The sequence below is a fragment of the Pantherophis guttatus genome, chromosome 6, assembly GCF_059756535.1.
Source record: "Pantherophis guttatus breed Tessera chromosome 6, ASM5975653v1, whole genome shotgun sequence".
In the NCBI taxonomy this organism is placed as follows: domain Eukaryota; kingdom Metazoa; phylum Chordata; class Lepidosauria; order Squamata; family Colubridae; genus Pantherophis; species Pantherophis guttatus.
This window is the reverse complement of record NC_142068.1, coordinates 2,409,519-2,429,900: the sequence shown is the minus strand read 5'-3', so window position 1 is coordinate 2,429,900 and position 20,382 is coordinate 2,409,519. Positions and strand designations below refer to the sequence as shown.

Sequence of the window (20,382 nt, the reverse complement as noted above, 5' to 3'; positions counted from 1 at the left end):
AGGTCGCAAAACGGGATCGCACAGCGACCGTCGTAAGTATACCCCAGTTGCCAACGCTCTGAATTTTGATCACGTGGGGATGCTCCAACGGTCGTAAGTGTGAAAAAACGGTCCTGAGTCATTTTTTCCGCTGCTGTTTTAACTTTGGACGGTCACTAAATGAACCGTTGTAAGTGGAGGACCGTCTGTAGGCAGCTGCAGGCTATGTTGTCTCTTATCTGACCGGTCTCTAAGCAGCATCTCTTGTTCCTGACTCCCACTGTGGTCTTGTCTACATGCCCTTAGAGCTCCTGTTCACGAAATGGTCTTTCCTTGGTGTTGAATTGTTGTGTTGAATTGTGTTACAGGCCCACCCGCTGGAGTTTTCTGCTTGTTTTATGGTTAAAAGCGTTCTTCTCTGTGAGGTGTTCAAATCTTAGCCTGCCCTCCCACCTTGTGGTGAGAACAGAAATTAACACAGCTAGTTACAGCTTTAGAGATGAGGAATACAGAATCACAGAGTTGGAAGGGACCTCGGAGGTCTTCTAGTCCAACCCTCTGCCGAAGCAGGAGACCTTATCGTATAAGGTATAAGGCTTATACCATTCCAGACAAGTGGCTGTCCAATCTCTTCTTTAAAACCTCCAATGATGGAGCACCCACCACTTCTGGTGGCAAGCTGTTCCACTGGTTAATTGTTGTCACCGTTAGGAAGTTTTTCCTTAATTCCAGGTTTCTCTCTTTGATTATTTTCCAGTCATCTCCTTCCTTTCTTCCTTTCTTTCTTTCTTCCTTCCTTCCTTCCTTCCTTCCTTCCTTCCTTCCTTCCTTCCTTCCCTCCCTCCCTCCCTCCCTGCCTGCCTTCCTTCCTTCCTTCCTTCCTTCCTTCCTTCCTTCCTTCCTTCCCTCCCTGAATCATAGAACGCTAGGATCATAGGACTCTGGAGGTCTTCTAGTCCAACCCTCTGCTCAAGCAGGAGACCTTGTACCATTTCAGACACATAGCTGTCTAGTCTCTTCTTAAACACCTTCAGTGGTGGAACCTCTGGTGGCAAGCTGTTCCACTGGTTAATTGTCCTCGCTGTCAGGAAATTTCTCCTTAATTCCAGGTTGCTTCTCTCCTTGGTTAGTTTCCATCCGTTGCTTCTTGTCCTGCCTTCAGGGGCTTTGGAGAACAGGTTGACCCCCTCTTTTCTGTGATAGCCCCTCAAATATTGGAAGACTGCTATCATGTCTCCCCTGATCCTTCTCTTCATCAAACTAGACATACCCAAATCCTGCAACCGTTCTTCGTATGTTTTTATCCTCCAGTCCCCTAATCCTCTTGGTTGCTCTTCTCTGCACTCTTTCTAGAGTCTCCACATCTTTTTTACATCGTGGCGACCAAAACTGGATGCAGGATTCCAAGCGTGGCCTTCCCAAGGCCTTATAAAGTGGCTTTAATACTTCACATATCCCCTCATCTAAATTGCATATGAAGATGTTGAAGTGTACTGGCCCCAATACAGATCATGCCCCCACAGGCATGAAAACCAGTTGAGTGACCTTGGGCCAGTCACCAGTCTAGAAAACAGGAGACGGGGAGTTCTATGTAGTCCCACTTTAGGCATGAAAGCCAGCTGGGTGACTTTGGGCCAATCACCGCCAGGAGATGGGGAGTTCTAGTCCTGCCTTAGGCATGAAAGCTGGCTGGGTGACTTTGGGCCAATCACCACCAGGAGATGGGGAGTTCTAGTCCTGCCTTAGGCATGAAAGCCAGCTGGGTGACTTTGGACCAATCACCACCAGGAGATGGGGAGTTCTAGTCCTGCCTTAGGCATGAAAGCTGGCTGGGTGACTTTGGGCCAATCACCACCAGGAGATGGGGAGTTCTAGTCCTGCCTTAGGCATGAAAGCCAACTGGGTGACTTTGGACCAATCACCACCAGGAGATGGGGAGTTCTAGTCCTGCCTTAGGCATGAAAGCTGGCTGGGTGACTTTGGGCCAATCACCACCAGGAGATGGGGAGTTCTAGTCCTGCCTTAGGCATGAAAGCCAGCTGGGTGACTTTGGGCCAATCACCACCAGGAGATGGGGAGTTCTAGTCCTGCCTTAGGCATGAAAGCCAGCTGGGTGACTTTGGGCCAATCACCACCAGGAGATGGGGAGTTCTAGTCCTGCCTTAGGCATGAAAGCCAACTGGGTGACTTTGGACCAATCACCACCAGGAGATGGGGAGTTCTAGTCCTGCCTTAGGCATGAAAGCCAACTGGGTGACTTTGGACCAATCACCACCAGGAGATGGGGAGTTCTAGTCCTGCCTTAGGCATGAAAGCTGGCTGGGTGACTTTGGGCCAATCACCACCAGGAGATGGGGAGTTCTAGTCCTGCCTTAGGCATGAAAGCCAGCTGGGTGACTTTGGGCCAATCACTGCCAGGAGATGGGGAGTTCTAGTCCTGCCTTAGGCATGAAAGCCAACTGGGTGACTTTGGACCAATCACCACCAGGAGACGAGGAGTTCTAGTCCTGCCTTAGACATGAAAGCCAGCTGGGTGACTTTGGCCCAATCACCACCAGGAGAAGGGAGTTCTAGTCCTGCCTTAGGCATGAAAGCCAGCTGGGTGACTTTGGGCCAATCACTGCCAGGAGATGGGGAGTTCTAGTCCTGCCTTAAGCATGAAAGCCAACTGGGTGACTTTGGACCAATCACCACCAGGAGAAGGGAGTTCTAGTCCTGCCTTAGGCATGAAAGCCAGCTGGGTGACTTTGGGCCAATCACCACCAGGAGATGGGGAGTTCTAGTCCTGCCTTAGGCATGAAAGAGGCTGGGTGACTTTGGGCCAATTACTATCAGGAGACGAGGAGTTCCAGTCCTTCCTTAGGGACGAAAGCCAGCTGGGTGACTTTGGGCCAATCACCACCAGGAGATGGGGAGTTCTAGTCCTTCCTTAGGGACGAAAGCCAGCTGGGTGACTTTGGGCCAATCACCACCAGGAGAAGGGAGTTCTAGTCCTGCCTTAGGCATGAAAGCCAGCTGGGTGACTTTGGGCCAATCACTGCCAGGAGATGGGGAGTTCTAGTCCTGCCTTAAGCATGAAAGCCAACTGGGTGACTTTGGACCAATCACCACCAGGAGATGGGGAGTTCTAGTCCTGCCTTAGGCATGAAAGAGGCTGGGTGACTTTGGGCCAATTACTATCAGGAGACGAGGAGTTCCAGTCCTTCCTTAGGGACGAAAGCCAGCTGGGTGACTTTGGGCCAATCACCACCAGGAGATGGGGAGTTCTAGTCCTTCCTTAGGGACGAAAGCCAGCTGGGTGACTTTGGGCCAATCACCACCAGGAGAAGGGAGTTCTAGTCCTGCCTTAGGCATGAAAGCCAGCTGGGTGACTTTGGGCCAATCACTGCCAGGAGATGGGGAGTTCTAGTCCTGCCTTAAGCATGAAAGCCAACTGGGTGACTTTGGACCAATCACCACCAGGAGAAGGGAGTTCTAGTCCTGCCTTAGGCATGAAAGCCAGCTGGGTGACTTTGGGCCAATCACCACCAGGAGATGGGGAGTTCTAGTCCTGCCTTAGGCATGAAAGAGGCTGGGTGACTTTGGGCCAATTACTATCAGGAGACGAGGAGTTCCAGTCCTTCCTTAGGGACGAAAGCCAGCTGGGTGACTTTGGGCCAATCACCACCAGGAGATGGGGAGTTCTAGTCCTGCCTTAGGCATGAAAGAGGCTGGGTGACTTTGGGCCAATTACTATCAGGAGACGAGGAGTTCCAGTCCTTCCTTAGGGACGAAAGCCAGCTGGGTGACTTTGGGCCAATCACCACCAGGAGAAGGGAGTTCTAGTCCTTCCTTAGGGACGAAAGCCAGCTGGGTGACTTTGGGCCAATCACCACCAGGAGATGGGGAGTTCTAGTCCTGCCTTAGGCATGAAAGCCAACTGGGTGACTTTGGGCCAATCACCACCAGGAGAAGGGAGTTCTAGTCGTGCCTTAGGCATGAAAGCCAACTGGGTGACTTTGGGCCAATCACCACCAGGAGATGGGGAGTTCTAGTCCTGCCTTAGGCATGAAAGCCAACTGGGTGACTTTGGACCAATCACCACCAGGAGAAGGGAGTTCTAGTCCTGCCTTAGACATGAAAGCGGCTGGGTGACTTTGGGCCAATTACTATCAGGAGACGAGGAGTTCTAGTCCTTCCTTAGGGATGAAAGCCAGCTGGGTGACTTTGGACCAATCATCACCAGGAGACTGGGAGTTCTAGTCCTGCCTTAGGCATGAAAGCCGGCTGGGTGACTTTGGGCCGATCAACAGGAGACGGGGAGTTCTAGTCACCTCTTAGGCATGAAATTCAGCTGGTTGATTTTGGACTAATCACTAGGAGACGGTGAGTTCTAGTTTTAGGCATGAAAGCTGGCTGGGTGACTGTTTAATAGTCCTTTTTGTGATTTCGCAGATAGTGGCTTCACTGACGGATCTTTTTCTAGTGAACCTTTAAAACCTGTGTGGAATCTTTCACCAGGTGACGCGAGTTGTGCAAATATGAGCTAGAAATGGATTGGGTTTTCTTTGAATGGGAAATTAGAATTATTTGTATTAGAATCAGATTGGGGATATTGGACAAGTGTTTTCCAGCCATTTAGGCCTCAGAAAGATATGCAGTTCAATCAGAAATTAATTTTTTTCTTTTTCTCTCTTTTCTTCCTTCCTTCCTTCCTTCCTTCCTCCTTTTGCTTCCTTCCTTCCTTTCCTTTCCTTTCCCTTTCTTTCTCCCTTCCCTTCCCTCTCTCCCTTCCTTTTTTTTTTTTCCCCTTTCTGAACTACTATTATTAGTTTCAGTAAGGAAACTAATCCAGGAGAAAAGAAACCTAGAACTAAAGGAGAACTTTCCTGACAGTGAGAACAATTAATCAGTGGAACGACTTGCCACCAGAAGTTGTGGGTGCTCCATTACTGGAGGTTTTCCAGAAGAGACTGGACAGCCACTTGTCTGAAATGGGATAGGGCAGTGATGGCTAACCTTTTTGCCGTCGTGTGCCAAAAGTGAGGGGAGCACAGGGGGGGTGACACCCACATGTACCCCCACCCATAATTCAGTATGCCCCACCCCCACGCACATGTGCGTGTGACACCCCTGTGCGTTCCCCGCTTTTGGCACACGATGGCACAGTGGGCGCAGTAGACCCATTTTTCGCCCTCCCCAGGCTCCAGAGGCTTTCTTGGAGCCTGGGAAGGGCAAAAACAGCCTTCCCACCCCCTCCAGAGGCCCTCCAAAGACTGGAAATAGCCTGTTTCCTGACTTCTGATGGGCCTGGAAGGCCTGAAAATCAGCTGGGAGCTGAGCTAGGGCAACGCTCATGTGCCCACTGATATGGTTCTGCGTGCCACCTGTGGTTGGCCATCACGGGTATAGGGTCTCCTAGTTGAGCAGGGGGGTGGACTAGAAGACCTCCAGGTCCCTTCCAGCTGTTCTTCTACTATCTGTCAGCGTTCCAGCGCTGACATATTGAAAGGAGAGGAGAAGCTTGAACTTTTGCCTACTTAATTCCTTTGAAGATTCTGTTTCCTCGGAGATGGGAGGAGGGCGGGACATTCCTGTGATCTGACGGAGATGGAATGAGGAGAGTGGTTTGGAAGATAGCCAATGAGACGCAGAGAATTGGGGATCGGAAAGGGAGGGATTGGGGGGCAAAGGTCAGTGTTGACCGCGAAAGAGCCAGGGACAGATCACTATGCTCAATAAAGAGAAAATTTCCTCAAAGATCGGCAGTTTGGAAATTCATTTATTTTGAGATAGTATCGAAACCTGACACTATCCTTCCTTCCTTCCTTCCTTCCTTCCTTCCTTCCTTCCTTCCTTCCTTCCTTCCTTCCTTCCTTCCTTTCCTTCCTTCCTTCCCCCCTCCCTCCCTCCTTCCATCCCTTTCCCTTCCTCTTCTCTGACTTCAGCTTGTTTCTTCTTCCTTCCTTCCTCCCTCCCTCCCTTTCCCTCTTTCCTTAAGATTTGTGGACTTCAACTCCCAGAATTCCCCAGCCAGCATGGTGGAATTCTGGATGAGGAATTCTGGGAGTTGAAGTCCACAAGCCTTAAACATGCCAAATTGGGAGGTCAGAGCTCTAACAAGGAAGATTCTACCACCCCACCACCCCCATTGAGGAAGTCATTTGGGGGAATAAAGAATGAATTCGCACACCTTTTGATTCCTGGTTCTGCTGTTTTATTTTTTTGGATTTGTACAGCTATATTTTACAGAATGCATTAATGCAGTTTGATGTACCCCCAAACCCTGTCACCGAGATCAACCGATTGTAACACAAGTGTATAAAATGAGACCAAATTATTCTTATTATTTCCTTTTTTTAAAAAAAAAAAGAACAAAACGGACTTTTTTTTCCCCCCATCCAGAGTTTGCCCTGATCTCCCCTCTTTCACAATTCTTAAACCGTACCGGATTTCAGTTTTGTCGAAAAGAAAGGCACTGTGAAAAAACCAAAAAAATAATATCCCCAAACAAACATTATACATATATATTTATATTTATATATATATATATATATATATTTATATACAGACTGGGAAAAAAAATACACTTTTATATTATTTTAAATTCCTTCTGCAGCTTTAGTTTTTGTTTTTTAATACACGCTTTTTTTTTGTAAATTGTAAACCTTCACTTGCAAAAAAATACAAATACACACTCAATGCTCTTAGACAAAATATTTTCTCACCAAGACCGATGCAGAATATTTTTATTTTTTTTAAAATATCTTGTTAAGTGCTCCTTTTTTTTTGCAATGGAGGCTCCCATCAGCCTTCTGCCTGCAGAGACTAAACACAGAGACTTCAATGCATTTATACATATACATACATACATTTTTATATATATATATATAAATATATATATATATATATATATATATATATAATATCTTTTAAAGGCACACACATATATATATGTATTTATATATATATGTATTTATATATGTGTGTATATATATATGTATGCTGTTTCTTTATATATATATATATATACACACACACACACATATGTATATATATATTTCATATATTCATCTATTTACAATTCCGCCATAAATTCCTTCACCTTTGGTTAAAAAGTTTGAAAGCCCCCTCCCCTTTCGTATCCCTTATACAATCTCTTTCTCTGTTGTGAAAAACACACACGCACTTTTGCATAAAAAGATATACACTTTGCTTGCTCCCGTAAAACGATGTACATTCCTCAATTATTTTTCCCGCGGGATGGTGGTAGAGGGGGAACGAGATTTTTCGACATTCTCCCGCAACGGACAGTGTAAGAAAAAGTCGTTGACCCTCTCTTCTGTTTGCACACACACATACGCACACTCGCACAAACACACAGGCACGCACGCACAAGTAGTCCGAACGGTGACTTTACACAACTTGGGGGAACAAAACCGATCAACGTAAACCCAACGTAAAATGTCCTTCTGTTCTCGCATTCCCGTCTTGTCCTTCGCTCCGGGCTTCTAGAGGCACTCCGATGTGTAACAACGACAACGACAACACAGACAGCAAGAACGACAACGGGTTTTGTTTTTTCCTAAAGTGATCGAAGCATCCTTTGCACATCCTTGCCCGCCCTTTCCCCGGAAGGAGCCTCTTGGCTACGTCCGCCGTTTCGTGCCGCTAGTCCTCAACACGCCTTGGAGAGTTCCGGGGGAGCGTCGACGGGCGACAGGCGGTACTGCACCTTGGTGTTCGTGATGGCGCCGTGTTTCTGCCGGAGGTGCAGGCGGAGTTGGCTCTTGTGTCGGAAGTGCAGGTTGCACTTTTCACACTGCAAGGGATTGAAGTGGGTTGCAACGTCAGATGTGTCATTTTTAGGGAGCAATGGGTATCGAGAAAGCAGTGGTGAAATGGAAAATTTGTTACTACCGGTTCTGTGGGCGTGGCTTGGTGAGGGTGGGGGTAATATGACTGAGTGGGCATCCCAACTTTTTTTTTTTTTTTACTTTTAAAGCCATTTTTTCTTCGGCTGAAGAGGTTGTAAAAAAAAATGCTTTTAAAGCCTCTGACGATCCCAGCTGAGTTGCCTGATCGGCAGAGGCTTTTTTTCCTTTAAAAACATTTTTTCTATAATCTCTTCGGACGAAGAGGTTGTAGAAAAAATGCTTTTAAAAGCCTCTGATGATCCCAGCTGAGCCGCGCATGATCATCAGAGGCTATTTTTTTTTTTTTTACTTTTAAAAGCATTTTTTTAAAAAAAATCAGATTTCTCCCCAGGAAAACTACAGCTAGTCTTTGGCTAATGTGTATTACATCTATTGATATTTATTGTGCTCGAAATTACAGGTAGGTAGTCCTGGATTTACAAGTATTCATTTAGTGACCGTTCAAAGTTACAATGGAGAAATTTCCTGACAGTTAAAACAATTAATCAGTGGAACTACTTGCCTCCAGAAGTTGTGAATGCTCCAACACTGGAAGTTTTTAAGAGGAGATTGGATAACCATTTGTCTGAAATGGCGTAGGTTTTTCTGCCTAAGCAGGGGGTTGGACTAGAAGACCTCCAAGGTCCCTTCCAACTCTGTTATTCTATTCTATTCTGAACAATGTGACTTATGACCGTTTTTCACACTTATGACTGTTGCAGCATCCTCGTGGCCACGCCATCAAAATTCACGTGGCAACTGACTCCTATTTTTTTTTTTAATTTGATTTATATGCCGCCCTTCTCCGGAGACTCAGGGCGGCTTACAAGGCGTTAAGCAATAGCCTTCATACTTTTGTATATTTATACAAAGTCAGCTTATTGCCCCCACAAACTGGGTCCTCAATTTACCTACCTTAGAAAGGATGGAAGGCTGAGTCGACCTTGAGCCTGGCGAGATTCGAACCTGCAGTAATTGCAGGTAGCTGGTCTTAATAACAGGGTGCTTTAGACCACTGTACTACCAAGGCTCCTTATTTATGACGGACGCAGCGTCCCAGGGGTCACATAATCCTCTTTTGCGACCATCCGACAAGCAAAGTCACTGGGGGAAGCCAGATTCACTTAACAACCATGTTCCTAGCTTAACCACAGTGCTTCGCTTAACGACGGTGGCAAGAAAGTTCGTAAAATGGGGCAAAACTCTCTTCACAAATGTCTCGCTTAGCAATGGAAATGTTGGGCTCCGTCGTCGTGTTCGTAAGTCAAGGACTAACCGTACCTGGCGTGGCCCAGAGCGGCTCACAAAAAGCCAAGATGGCAGCCACAACGTTGCAGCTCCAGACGCCATCTTGACTTTGCGGTCTCTCCGGCAGACAGCCACAGAAGATGCCCCCCCCTTGCATCCCCCACGGGGAAGTCATGGTCCCTTTTTGTCCCGTTTCCCCCCCCCCACACACACACCCGTTTTGTTGTCGTTGTGCGAACGGACACAGCACAGAAGGGAGTTTTTGCTTACATGGTAGGGTTTTTCTCCGGTATGGATTCTCAAGTGACTCTTGAGGGTCTGGAGGTGTCGGAAACGGGTACCGCAGATTTCGCACGGGTACGGCTTCTCCCCGGTGTGGATGAGGACGTGCGCTCGGAGGTGAGCCACCTGGGAATGGTAGAGGAGAGTCAAGACGGGCATCCTGGGGTCCATTTCTCCCCGCCCCTCCCTCCGAACCCTTGTGAAAAAAAGGGGGGCTCTGATGACCCACAGCTTTTCCATCTGTCCATCCCACCCGTCTCCTCTTCGTTAAAAAAAAAAAAGAGAGAGAGCCGAGAGCAAATGGATCACTGGATCCACATTTTAAGCTTGATGGGAGAGAACGATCCGGTGGTCCATTCAGTTGGCCTGTTGTGTTTTTTTGTTTTTTGTTTTTTTCTTTTCAATGTGTTTACTTATTTTTATTATCATTATTTTATTTATTTTTTACTTTCTTTTCTTTTTTTACTTTATCCTCCTTTCCTCCTCTCTCTGTCTCTCTCTCTGCATCTATCTATCATTTATTTATGTATCTATCTGTCATCATCATCTATTCATCCATCTGTTTATTATCTATCATCTATCAATCAATTTTATCTATCATCTATTAACTATCATCAATCAACCATCTACCATATATCTACTGTCTCTATCTACAGTATCATCAATTGTATCTATGTATCAATATCTATGAGCTATCAATCAATCAGTCTCTCTCTCTCTCTCTCCTGTCATCTAACTATCTGTATATCTACATTTCTCTCTCTCTCATCTATCTATCTATCTATCTATCTATCTATCTATCTATCTATCTATCTACATCTATATCTACATCTATCTATCTATCTTACATCTATCTTATATCTACATCTATCTATCTATCTATCTATCTATCTATCTATCTATCTATCTATCTACATCTATCTATCATCTATCTATCTACATCTATATCTACATCTATCTATCTATCTATCTATCTATCTATCTATCTATCTATCTATCTATCTTACATGTATCTTATATCTACATCTATCTATCTATCTACATCTATCTACATCTATCTATCTATCTATCTATCTACATCTATCTATCTACATCTATCTATCTACATATCTATCTATCTATCTATCTATCTATCTATCTATCTATCTATCTTACATCTATCTTATATCTACATCTATCTATCTATCTACATCTATCTACATCTATATCTATCTATCTATCTATCTATCTTACATCTATCTATCTTATATCTACATCCATCTATCTACATCTATCTATCTATCATATATCTACATCTATCTCTATCTATCTATTATCTATCACATATATCTACATCTCTCTCTCTCTCTGTATCTATCTATCTATCATCTAAATTTTAGAAATTTAGAAACAACCGATTTCCCTCATATTTCTCTAACTCATTCTCAAACATGACAATTTGGGAAGTTCTCCCTTCATTGGCTCTGTGGTGTTTGCTAGCCAAGATTGGTCAAAAAAGTCAAGATGGCTACCAGGAAAGGGCAGTCCAAACCCTGCAGCACTCTACATTTAAAAAGGCCCAACTTCCTTCGCACTATTGCACCCGCCATCTTGACTTCTTTGACCTGAGGAGGCCTCCGCAGCTCCTACCATGTCTCATGAGGGGAGGGGGGGTGTTTAAAGATTTGTTCAGAGGCTGGTCAAACATCTTTTGACGGTGATAGACACCAACCTGTACGAAGCGGGCTCCGCATGTTTCACATTTGTAAGGCTTCTCCCCAGAATGGATCCGCGTATGAGTCTTGAGGTTGGCCGGACGGTTGAACTGCGCCCCGCAGATGCCGCAACGGTAGGGCTTCTCGCCTGTTTTGGACCAACAAAAACAGCACGTTTTTAGCATCACAAAGTTATTTGCACACAAACAAACAACAAAGCTTTGAATCACAATTCCACTCCCAGAATTCCCCATCCAGTTATGGGTGAACTTCAAGGTAAATTACATCCACTACGTTCCCTCCATCTACTAATCTCGCCTCTTGGTCCCAAAAAACTGTTTCTTAACCTCTGCAACTTTAAGCGGGGCGGACTTCAACTCCCAGAATTCCCCAGCCAGCTGGCTGGGGAATTCTGGGAGTTGAAGTCCGCCCCGCTTAAAGTTGTCCAGATTGAGAAAAACGGCTCTAACAAAACTCACAAATTTGGCATCCCCTTCGAATAACACCTTTTTCAAAGTTTAGGCCATCTAATCCTCACGGGATACCACAAACTTTGGATCCCCAGAGTCGTCTCTAGGATTAACTTTCCTCAAGACTTCAACTCCCAGGATTCCAAAGGTTTTCCTAGCTGAGGATGCTGGGAGTTGAAGTTCCACCTGTACAGATTTTTTTTTTCCCCAGCCGAGTTGGCCAATGTTTCAACAGGGCCTATTGTGACTCAATTTTGTTCTTTTCAAGCCAACATTTGAGGGTCTCGGTGTGTGTGGGGGGGGGGAGGGTGTCACAGATCACAGAGTGCTCTACAAAACACAAAGCTCAACTCCAAAAAAAAGTCCTATACTCCAGGCTGTTTCCAAGGAAGGATATGAAATTTCCCCAGAATCCCCTCCTGCCCGAGACCCATAATTGATTCTGGCTGCTGAAAGACCCCTCCCCAATTCCCAGGATCAAACCATGTCTCTTTTCTGGCATCCGCCCCCCAATCACATGTACCAAAGGAGTGGATTTTGCAACCCACAACTGTGGCATACTGCTTTGTCTATTTCATAGCTAGTCCTCAACTTACAATGATCTGTTTAGTGACCATTTGAAGTTACAACGTCACTGAAAAAAGTGACTTGCGAACCCGTTTTTCACACTTACGACCGTTGCAGCATTCCTACAATCGCAGGGTCAAAATTCAGCCGTTCGGCAACTGACTCGTACTTATGACGGTCACAGTGTCACCCGGGGTCACGTGATCCCCATTTTGCGGCCTTCTGACCGGAAAGTCAACGGGGAAGCCAGATTCACTTAACAACCGTGTTGCTCACTTAAGAACTGCAGTGATTCACTCAACAACTGTGGCAATAAAGGTCGTAAAATAAGGCAAATCTCCCTTTATCGACTGTCTCGCTTAACGACGGAAATTTGGGGCTCGATTTTGGCCATTAACTCGAGGACTACCTGCCCTCCATTTCATTTTGACGCTGGAGTGTCTGCCGCCGTGAGCTTTCTCACATTCGTCTGAAGCTTTCTGGTGGCAGCTACAGGAGTCCTCGACTTATGACCATAATTGGGGCCAGATTTTCCATCATAAGTTGGGGTGCTTGTAAAGCAAATCATCATTTCGGCCTGATCCGTTTTCATGACATTTTTACCATGGTTATTAAGTGAATCATGTGGTCGTTAATTGAATCTGGCTCCCTCCATTGACTTTGCTTGTCAGAAGCCCCTGGGAAAGGAAGGTCGCACATGAGGATCTTGTCACCCTGGGACGACGCACGTCGGTTGCCAAGTGCCTGGATTTTGATCACAAACGCCCGCAAGGACGCTGGGATGGTCGCAAGTGCGAGGACTGGTCCCAAGTCACTTTTCTCAGTGCCGTCGTAACATTTAATGTTTGCTAAATGAATGGTCGTAAGTGCAAAGATTGGTCATAAGTGCAAGGTTTGGTCGCAAGTCACTTTTTTCAGCGCTGTTGTAGCTTTGGTCGCTAAATGAACGGACGTAAGTGCGAGGACTGGTCCTAACTCACTTTTTTCAGCGCCCTCACCACTTTGGTCACTAAGCAGATGTTTGCGAGTGGGAGGACGGGTCCTCGATCACTTTTTTTTCAGCGCCGTCGTAACTTCAAACGGTCGCTAGGCAAATGGTCGTAAGTCGAGGACTTCTTACAATTGGCCTTTTTCCTTTTTTCGCCCCCCGCCCAAATTGGGGTCTGCTGCCTGTGGATTGGAGCCCTTCAACCCCCACCCCCACTACATTCAACGGCACTCTGGAGACCCGCAGTTACGCGCCGGCCCCAGGCCATGGCGGCCCGTCTCCTGTGCCCTCCCGGGGGGGACGTTGTACCTGTGTGCACGGTTTTGTGACTGGCTAGGTTCCCCTTGTAGCGAAACGAGGCCTGGCAACGGTCACACTTGTAGGGTTTGTCACTGTGCGTTTGCAGGGAATGTTTCTTGAATGCGGCCTCTTCCGAGAACGGGCACTGGCACTCTTTGCAGAAAAAAGACCGGGTTTCTGTCGGAGAGGAAGAGGAGGGGACGCGGGTGAGAATCGCGCAGTACGGCGCTACGCCGGGCCACCCTCAAACCGGGCACAAGGTGGCCCCCCTCGCCTCGCTGCCAAAAAGCAAGCCAGGATTAGCCCGCGTCCAGTTTTGCACTGCAGACGCAAAATCGATCAGCACCATGTGATGGAACAGCCCCAAATAAATGTTGGGATATAATATTATCTAATATCAAATGGAATATAATAATACAGGTAGTCCTCGACTTACGACCACAACGGAGCCCAACATTTCTGTTGCTAAGCGAGACATTGGTGAAGCGGGTTTTGCTCCATTTTACGACCTTCCTTGACACAGTTGTTAAGTGAATCGCTGTGGTTGTTAAGTTAGAAACCTGGTTGTTAAGTGAATCTGGCTTCCCCATGGACTGTGCTTGTCAAACGGTCGCAAAAGGGGATCAGAGACCCCTGGACACTGCAACCGTCATAAGTATGAACCAGTTGCCAAGCGTCTGAATTTTGATCACATGACCCTGGGGATGCTACAAATGCCATAAGTGTGAAAAATGGTCATAAGTCATTATTTTCAGTGCAACTGTACCTTTGAATGGTCACTAAATGAATTGCTGTAAATCAAGGACTACCACTATAATAATATTCTTCAAGCTACAGCAAAATCATACCAAAAGAGCAAGATTTCTGAATCTAATTTTACATACAGGTAGTCCTCGATTTACGACCACAATGGAGCCCAAAATTTCTGTCGCTAAGCAAAACAGTTGCCAAGTGAGTTTTGTCCTCTCTTATGAACTCTCTTGCCACCGTTCTTAAGTGAATCACTGCAGGAGTCAGAAGGTTGCAAAAGGGGATCACATGACCCCAGAATGCTGGAACTGTCATAAATATGAGTTGCAGGCCATTTTATGGCCTTTTTTTGCCATGGTTGTTAAGCAAATCACTGCAGTTCTTAAGGGACTCAGAAAGTCATTAAGTGAACCTGGCTTCCCCCATTGCCCCGGACGGTCAGAAGCCAGCTGGAACGGTCGCAAATGGCGATCTCGTGACCCCAGGACACACAACTGTCAAAAATACATTCATAATGCCAAGCACTTGAATTTCGTTTATGTGACTATGGGGCTGCTGCAATGGCCATAAGTGTGAGGCCCAGTCATATGTGTGAGGCCCTGTCATAAGCACAAGATCCAGTCATAAATTGCTATTTTTCAGTGCCACTGGAACTTCAAACAGTCTTTTAAACAAATGGTTGTAATTCGAGGACTACCTGTATTAAACTGACCCCATCTGCAAAAGACGAGCCTCCCTCATTCAGCAGAGTCTATCTTTAAGCAGGAATAAGCTTCCACCTGCTCGGCATATCGAGGCAAGGAGTCAAGCCATCCTTTAACCAACATGAAGAATGCCCCCAAAAAGCATCAGAATTTTATTTTTTTTCTGGACTTACCACAACTGGAATCTGAATATTCTGACTGGGTTTCCCCCATTTCTTCTCCAAAGTTGGATCCGGGGGTATGAAGGCACATTTCCGAATGCTGCGGGGATCGAGAACCGCACGAGCTGCACTTGGACGAGTGCAGGTACAACGGCGACTGGTCCTCGCTGCTCCGAGGAGAACCATCAAGTGACCTAAGGAGGAAGAAACTGGGTTAAGACTAACCTCCGCTGGTGGGAAAACTGCCCTTTGATTCATCTGGGGCTGAGCTAAACCACAGTTTCTTACTCTGATATTGCTCGGCTCGACTTATCGCATTTGGCCGGAGCTTCTTCAACTGCGTTTGGCAACCACGAAGGGTCCCCGAGGCCATGAAGTTAAATCTATAAATATTTTAACATGTCTCGGTTTTTACAGGTAATCCTTAACTTATGATGACAATCGAGCCCAAAATTTCTCCTGCCAAGCGAGACAGACGTTAACTGAATTTTGCCCCATTTTACGAACTTTCTTGCCACCGTTGTTAAGCGAATCACTGCAGTTGTTAAGTTGGTAACATGGTCCTTAAGTGAATCCGGCTTCCCCATTGACTTTGCCTGTTAGAAGGTCGCAACCGTCATAAATATGAGCCAGTTACCAAGGGTCTGAATTTTGATCATGCAACCACAGGGAGGCTGTGAAAAACCATCGTAAGTCACTTTTTTCAGTGCCACTGTAACTTTGAATGGTCACTAAACGAGCTGTTGTAAGTCAAGGATTTACACGTAATTTCTAGCACAGTAAACATTAATAGATGTAATGCACATCAGCCAAACTCTTTGTTTGGGTTCCTCAATCCTTTTTAAGATAAAGGAATCCTGGGAATGTTTGAGAATTGGTGGGTTATGCCAATAAACCAAGATTTACAAACCAATATTTGTCCTGTTACAACTCACTAAGGTTTGTATCCCTGTTAATCAAACTGCTCGAAGTGTAGATTTAGCAACAGGTTGCCAGTTTTAATATGCTGGCCAATGGCAAGCAGTCCTTGTAGTAACTGGGTTAATTTGGGGTGTCTGGAGGGTACAAAGGCTGAGCAGACACCCCAAATTAACCCAGTTACTACAAACAACATTGTACACTGAACCCTAAACCCAGTAAGCAGAGCCGAGTTCACACAACTCCTGAGCCTAAATTCACACAATGCTAAAACTCATTTAGCATCTCTCACGATTACAGGCATTTGCTCTCCAACTGACCTGGGTACAGGGATGTTGTGTGAACGCAACTATAGCATAACGGAGGAAGTTCTGGCCTGCTTCTCAACAGCCAGACAAAATGAAATTCATGGCGCTGCCAGAATCCCACGATTTACCCATAGCTAAAATGAATTTAACCACATTTATAAAGGTTACAAGCAGGGGTGAAATCCAAATTTGTTTACTATTGATTCTGGGGGGGGGGGCTTGGTGGGCGTGGCCGGGGAAGGATACCATTCCCTCCCCACTCCAGGGGAAGGATACTACAAAATCTCCATTCCCACCCCACTCCAGGGGAAGGATATTGTGAAAAACTCCATTCCCTCCCCACTCTGGGGTCACCCAGAGGTGGTATTTGCGGGTTCTCCGAACTGCTCAAAATTTCCGCTACTGGTTCTCCAGAACCTGTAAGAACCTGCTGAATTTCACCCCTGGTTACAAGTACATGAAATTTAAGGTTGATTTAATAGGTACTAGATAATCTATGCCCTGTTGGGTAAGTGTTTCAAAAATATTTCCTAACCTTAACAGAAAAATAGAATAACCAAGAGCGGGCAAAAAAGCAGGAAGAGGAGTGACTTCCGATTTCCCACTGGCTTCCCCATTGAGTTTCCTTGTGGGAATACAGTAGTGCATAGAAAACCTTCCTTCCTTCCTTCCTTCCTTCCTTCCTTCCTTCCTTCCTTCCTTCCTTCCTTCCTTCCCTCCCTCCCTCCCTCCCTCCCTCCCTCCCTCCCTTTTCTTCCCTTCCCTGCTGGCAGGTAAGTGGTTTTTGGTGGAAGATCAAGGAAGGGACTACTAGAATGACTGGGAAACTGTCATAGAACATCAAAGCTGAAAAATCATATGATTGCGGCAATAGCCCAGTAGAGCAGCAACTACCAGTAGGACTAAAGCAACCACAATGTCTCCACAAATGTCACCTCCTTGGGAGTCATGGATCCCAGATTTTGAACGTATTCTGTAAGCTAGTCCATTCAAGGTACCTTGGTTGAAGAACTGTTGCCTTGCGACTCACCGTTTCCCCCCCCCCCCCAATTAAAGGTCACAACAAGTTTAGCAGTGTATAGATTACATTGACACCAGGGTGGATAAAAATCAATGATTTTTTTAAAAAAAATCAAAAAAATCAGATATTTTTGATTTAAATCGGATTTTTTTGATTTAAATCAGATTCTTTTGATTTTTATCGAATTTATTTTAATAAAAAACTTTTGGGGTAAAAATCTATCGTAAGATAGTTTTCTTTTTAAGATACATAAATAATTTAGTTTATTCAGCATGAAATGGAGCTTAGTTATGTAGCAGGAGGCTGTATATTCTGCAACACTGGGACTATCGGTGAGTCAACAGCGGGTCAAAGGAGTAGCAGAGATGACAGTCGCTCTTTAAAAATTATGATTTAAATCGAGTTGATTTTAATCAAGCCTTTTTACTAGTGATTTAAATCATGATTTAAATTGTGATTTAAATCAACTCGATTTAAATCAAATCCACCCTGATTGACACTCAAGAAAAGCACTTCTGGAGGATACAGGGTTGGGAAGAGACGGTTGGATTAAATTAATTCAGCATTTCTCAACCACAGCAACTCAAAAACGAGCAGACTCCACCTCCTAAAATGGTGGCTGGCTGGGGAATTCTGGGAGTTGAAGTCCACACAAGTTGCTAAAGTCGCAAAACACGGCCCTAACTCATAATATATTTTAGCATCCAGTGGTCAGTAAGATCAGACCAGGTGAGAATCTGGATGAGACACCACTAGTAAAATCCAGATCTACACATACATACACACCAGCATGTACACCCACTACTGACACAAGAAGGAACTGGTCCATACCTGTTAAGAATATTGTTGAGGCGGCTCGCTTGTGGGATAGTTGAGTCTTCCCCATTGATGTTGAGCTTGGTTGGGGACTGCACATCCATGTTCTCGGGCTCCAGGGACTGCTGACACGTCAACGAGGGGGCGTACGGCCGCGGGGAGAGCGTCCCAGCCTCGGTGTGTTCCGGCACATCCTCCTTGGCGTTCTGGTTAAGCGAATTGAGCACGATAAATTTGTACTTCTTCCAGTTGCATGCCTTGGGATCGGTGGGACTCTTTGCCGAAGTCACGCTCGGGCCGATACAGGCGTTCTTACTGCTGCTGGACTCGGTTGGCGAGTTGGGTTGGCAGTCCGACTTTTGGGGGCTCTGAGGGCTGGTCACCACTTTCCGGTTCATGGGCGCATTGGTGGGCTCGAAGCGCTGGGCCCTCTTGGCTTCGGCAGTCGGCCTCTCTTCTTCCTTGCTTATTTTGTTGCACCCAAAATAGGCATTGTTGTGAGTCAGAGAGGGTGCAGGGTCAGGACCCGTAGCGGGGCTGTAGCGGACATCAGTTTTGTTCTCCTTGTCCGTCTCTTCCTTTGGAGAGTAGACAGCGGGGCGGCATAGGCTGGGCGAGAGATTAGCCACCGCCCTGGTAAACTCGGAGGCGCTACTCCGAGACGCGCTGCACGGTGCCGCGCGTTCTCGTGAAAAGGGGTGCCCTCTTGACGCCTCTGAGATGGACATCCTTGCGTCTCGTATTTCTTCATCCGAGTAGAGATACCCGCCGATGGGCACAGTGTTGTAGCTAGTGTAGGAAATGGGGGATCCCGACATGCTGTTGTACAAACCGGGCATGAAGGCTCTCCCGTCGCAAACGGGACCGTTCCGAAGAGGTAAGCTGCTTTCCGAGATATCTCGGCTCCTGTAAGCCATCATGTTTGGTTGGCTGAGCATCTGGTTGGCTAAAAAGTCTTCTCGGGAGGTCTTGGCAGCCGAGACCATTTCCGTTTCACTGAAGCCAGAGAAAAAGGGACGTTACAATGCAGGCAAGTTCCTCGATTTACGACCGTCATTGAGCCCAAAATTTCCACTGCTAAGCAAAATCATTACTGAGTGAATTTTGTCCCCCTTTTACAACCTTTTTTCTGCCACAGCTGTTAAGTGAATCACTGCGCTAGTTAAGTTAGGAACATGGTTGTTTAGTGAATCTGGATTCCCCATTCACTCTGCTGACCCTGGGACACTGCTACCGTCATAAATATGAGACAATTGACAAGCACCCGAATTTTGACCATGTGACTGTGGGGATGCTGCAACGGTCATAAGTGTGAAAAACGGCCCTAAGTCACTTTTTCAGTGCTGCTGTAACTTTGGTCACTAAACCAATAGTTGTTAAGTCAAGGACTACCTGTAACTTATTCCTCCTGCTTGGTTGAAATATAGGTAATCTTCACCTTATGACCAGAGGTTGCCTTCATACAGTTACTACCAGTTCGCCCAGAACTGGTGGTAACCGGAAATGTCAGCACAACATCAAACACCACAGCCATTCACTTGCGTGCACCATCCACACATGTGTACGGCGTTAAAGACACAGCGATATAGAACGGGATTGCGCCCGGGCGGATGGGTGGGGGCGGGGGCCCACCCGCAGGTCACTGCTACCGGTTTGGCTAAATCGGGCCGAACCGGCTGAATTCCACCTCTGCTTACAACTGTAATGGGCCCTGCCCGTTACGGTTGTTAAGTTGTGACGGTATACAAAACAGATCAGCCACATGACCTGATGATTTCATGACCTTTTTTTGCGGTGCTCACTAAGCAAAGTCCGCGTTGGGGAAGTGAGCCGATTTTGTTCACCGTGACTTGGTTTTGCCGAAGACCAGAAGTAAACACCGGTTTTCAGCAAAAACATGGGAAAACACGGTCACGTGAGAACGGTGTCAGGTTTCGGTGTCATCTCCAAATAAATTGCATTTCCAAACAAATACGTTTGGAAATGGCGCCTTGGCCAACACCCTCTTAACGTTCTCCCAGGTTTCTCTCAACATTGCCATCCAATCGGTCAAGCTGACTGAGGAAGGGGGCTCCCTTGGGTACTCTGGCATGGGGACGAAATCCATACCACTCACTATTTTAAACGGGGCTAATCCCGTGCTACTGTGGACAGCATTATTATACGCGACCTCCGCAAAAGATAGGAGGTCTGCCTAATTCGACTGTTGGTAGTTGACGTAGCATCTTAGGTATTGCTCTATCATGGCATTCAGTCTCTCTGCCTCCCCATTAGTGCTCGG

General features: G+C 46.2%; 1 protein-coding gene across 2 annotated transcripts in view; it reads right to left on the bottom strand.

Moving 5' to 3' along the window:
• Positions 1–6,323: 6,323 nt before the first annotated feature.
• BCL6 (BCL6 transcription repressor) overlaps positions 6,324–20,382 on the bottom strand; it is a 32,196-nt gene continuing 18,137 nt past the window's right edge. Inside the window, exons 5-10 of one of the 2 annotated variants that reach the window (XM_060684759.2) lie at positions 18,117–19,097; positions 15,051–15,232; positions 13,433–13,600; positions 11,116–11,246; positions 9,393–9,530; positions 6,324–7,780 (exon numbers count right to left, since the gene is read on the bottom strand). In XM_060684759.2, the coding sequence (XP_060540742.2) occupies positions 7,637–7,780; positions 9,393–9,530; positions 11,116–11,246; positions 13,433–13,600; positions 15,051–15,232; positions 18,117–19,097 (1,744 nt within the window). In that variant the 3' untranslated portion in view covers positions 6,324–7,636. The remainder of the gene's footprint in view (positions 7,781–9,392; positions 9,531–11,115; positions 11,247–13,432; positions 13,601–15,050; positions 15,233–18,116; positions 19,098–20,382) is intronic. The other variant, XM_087872389.1, reaches the window with a different exon arrangement.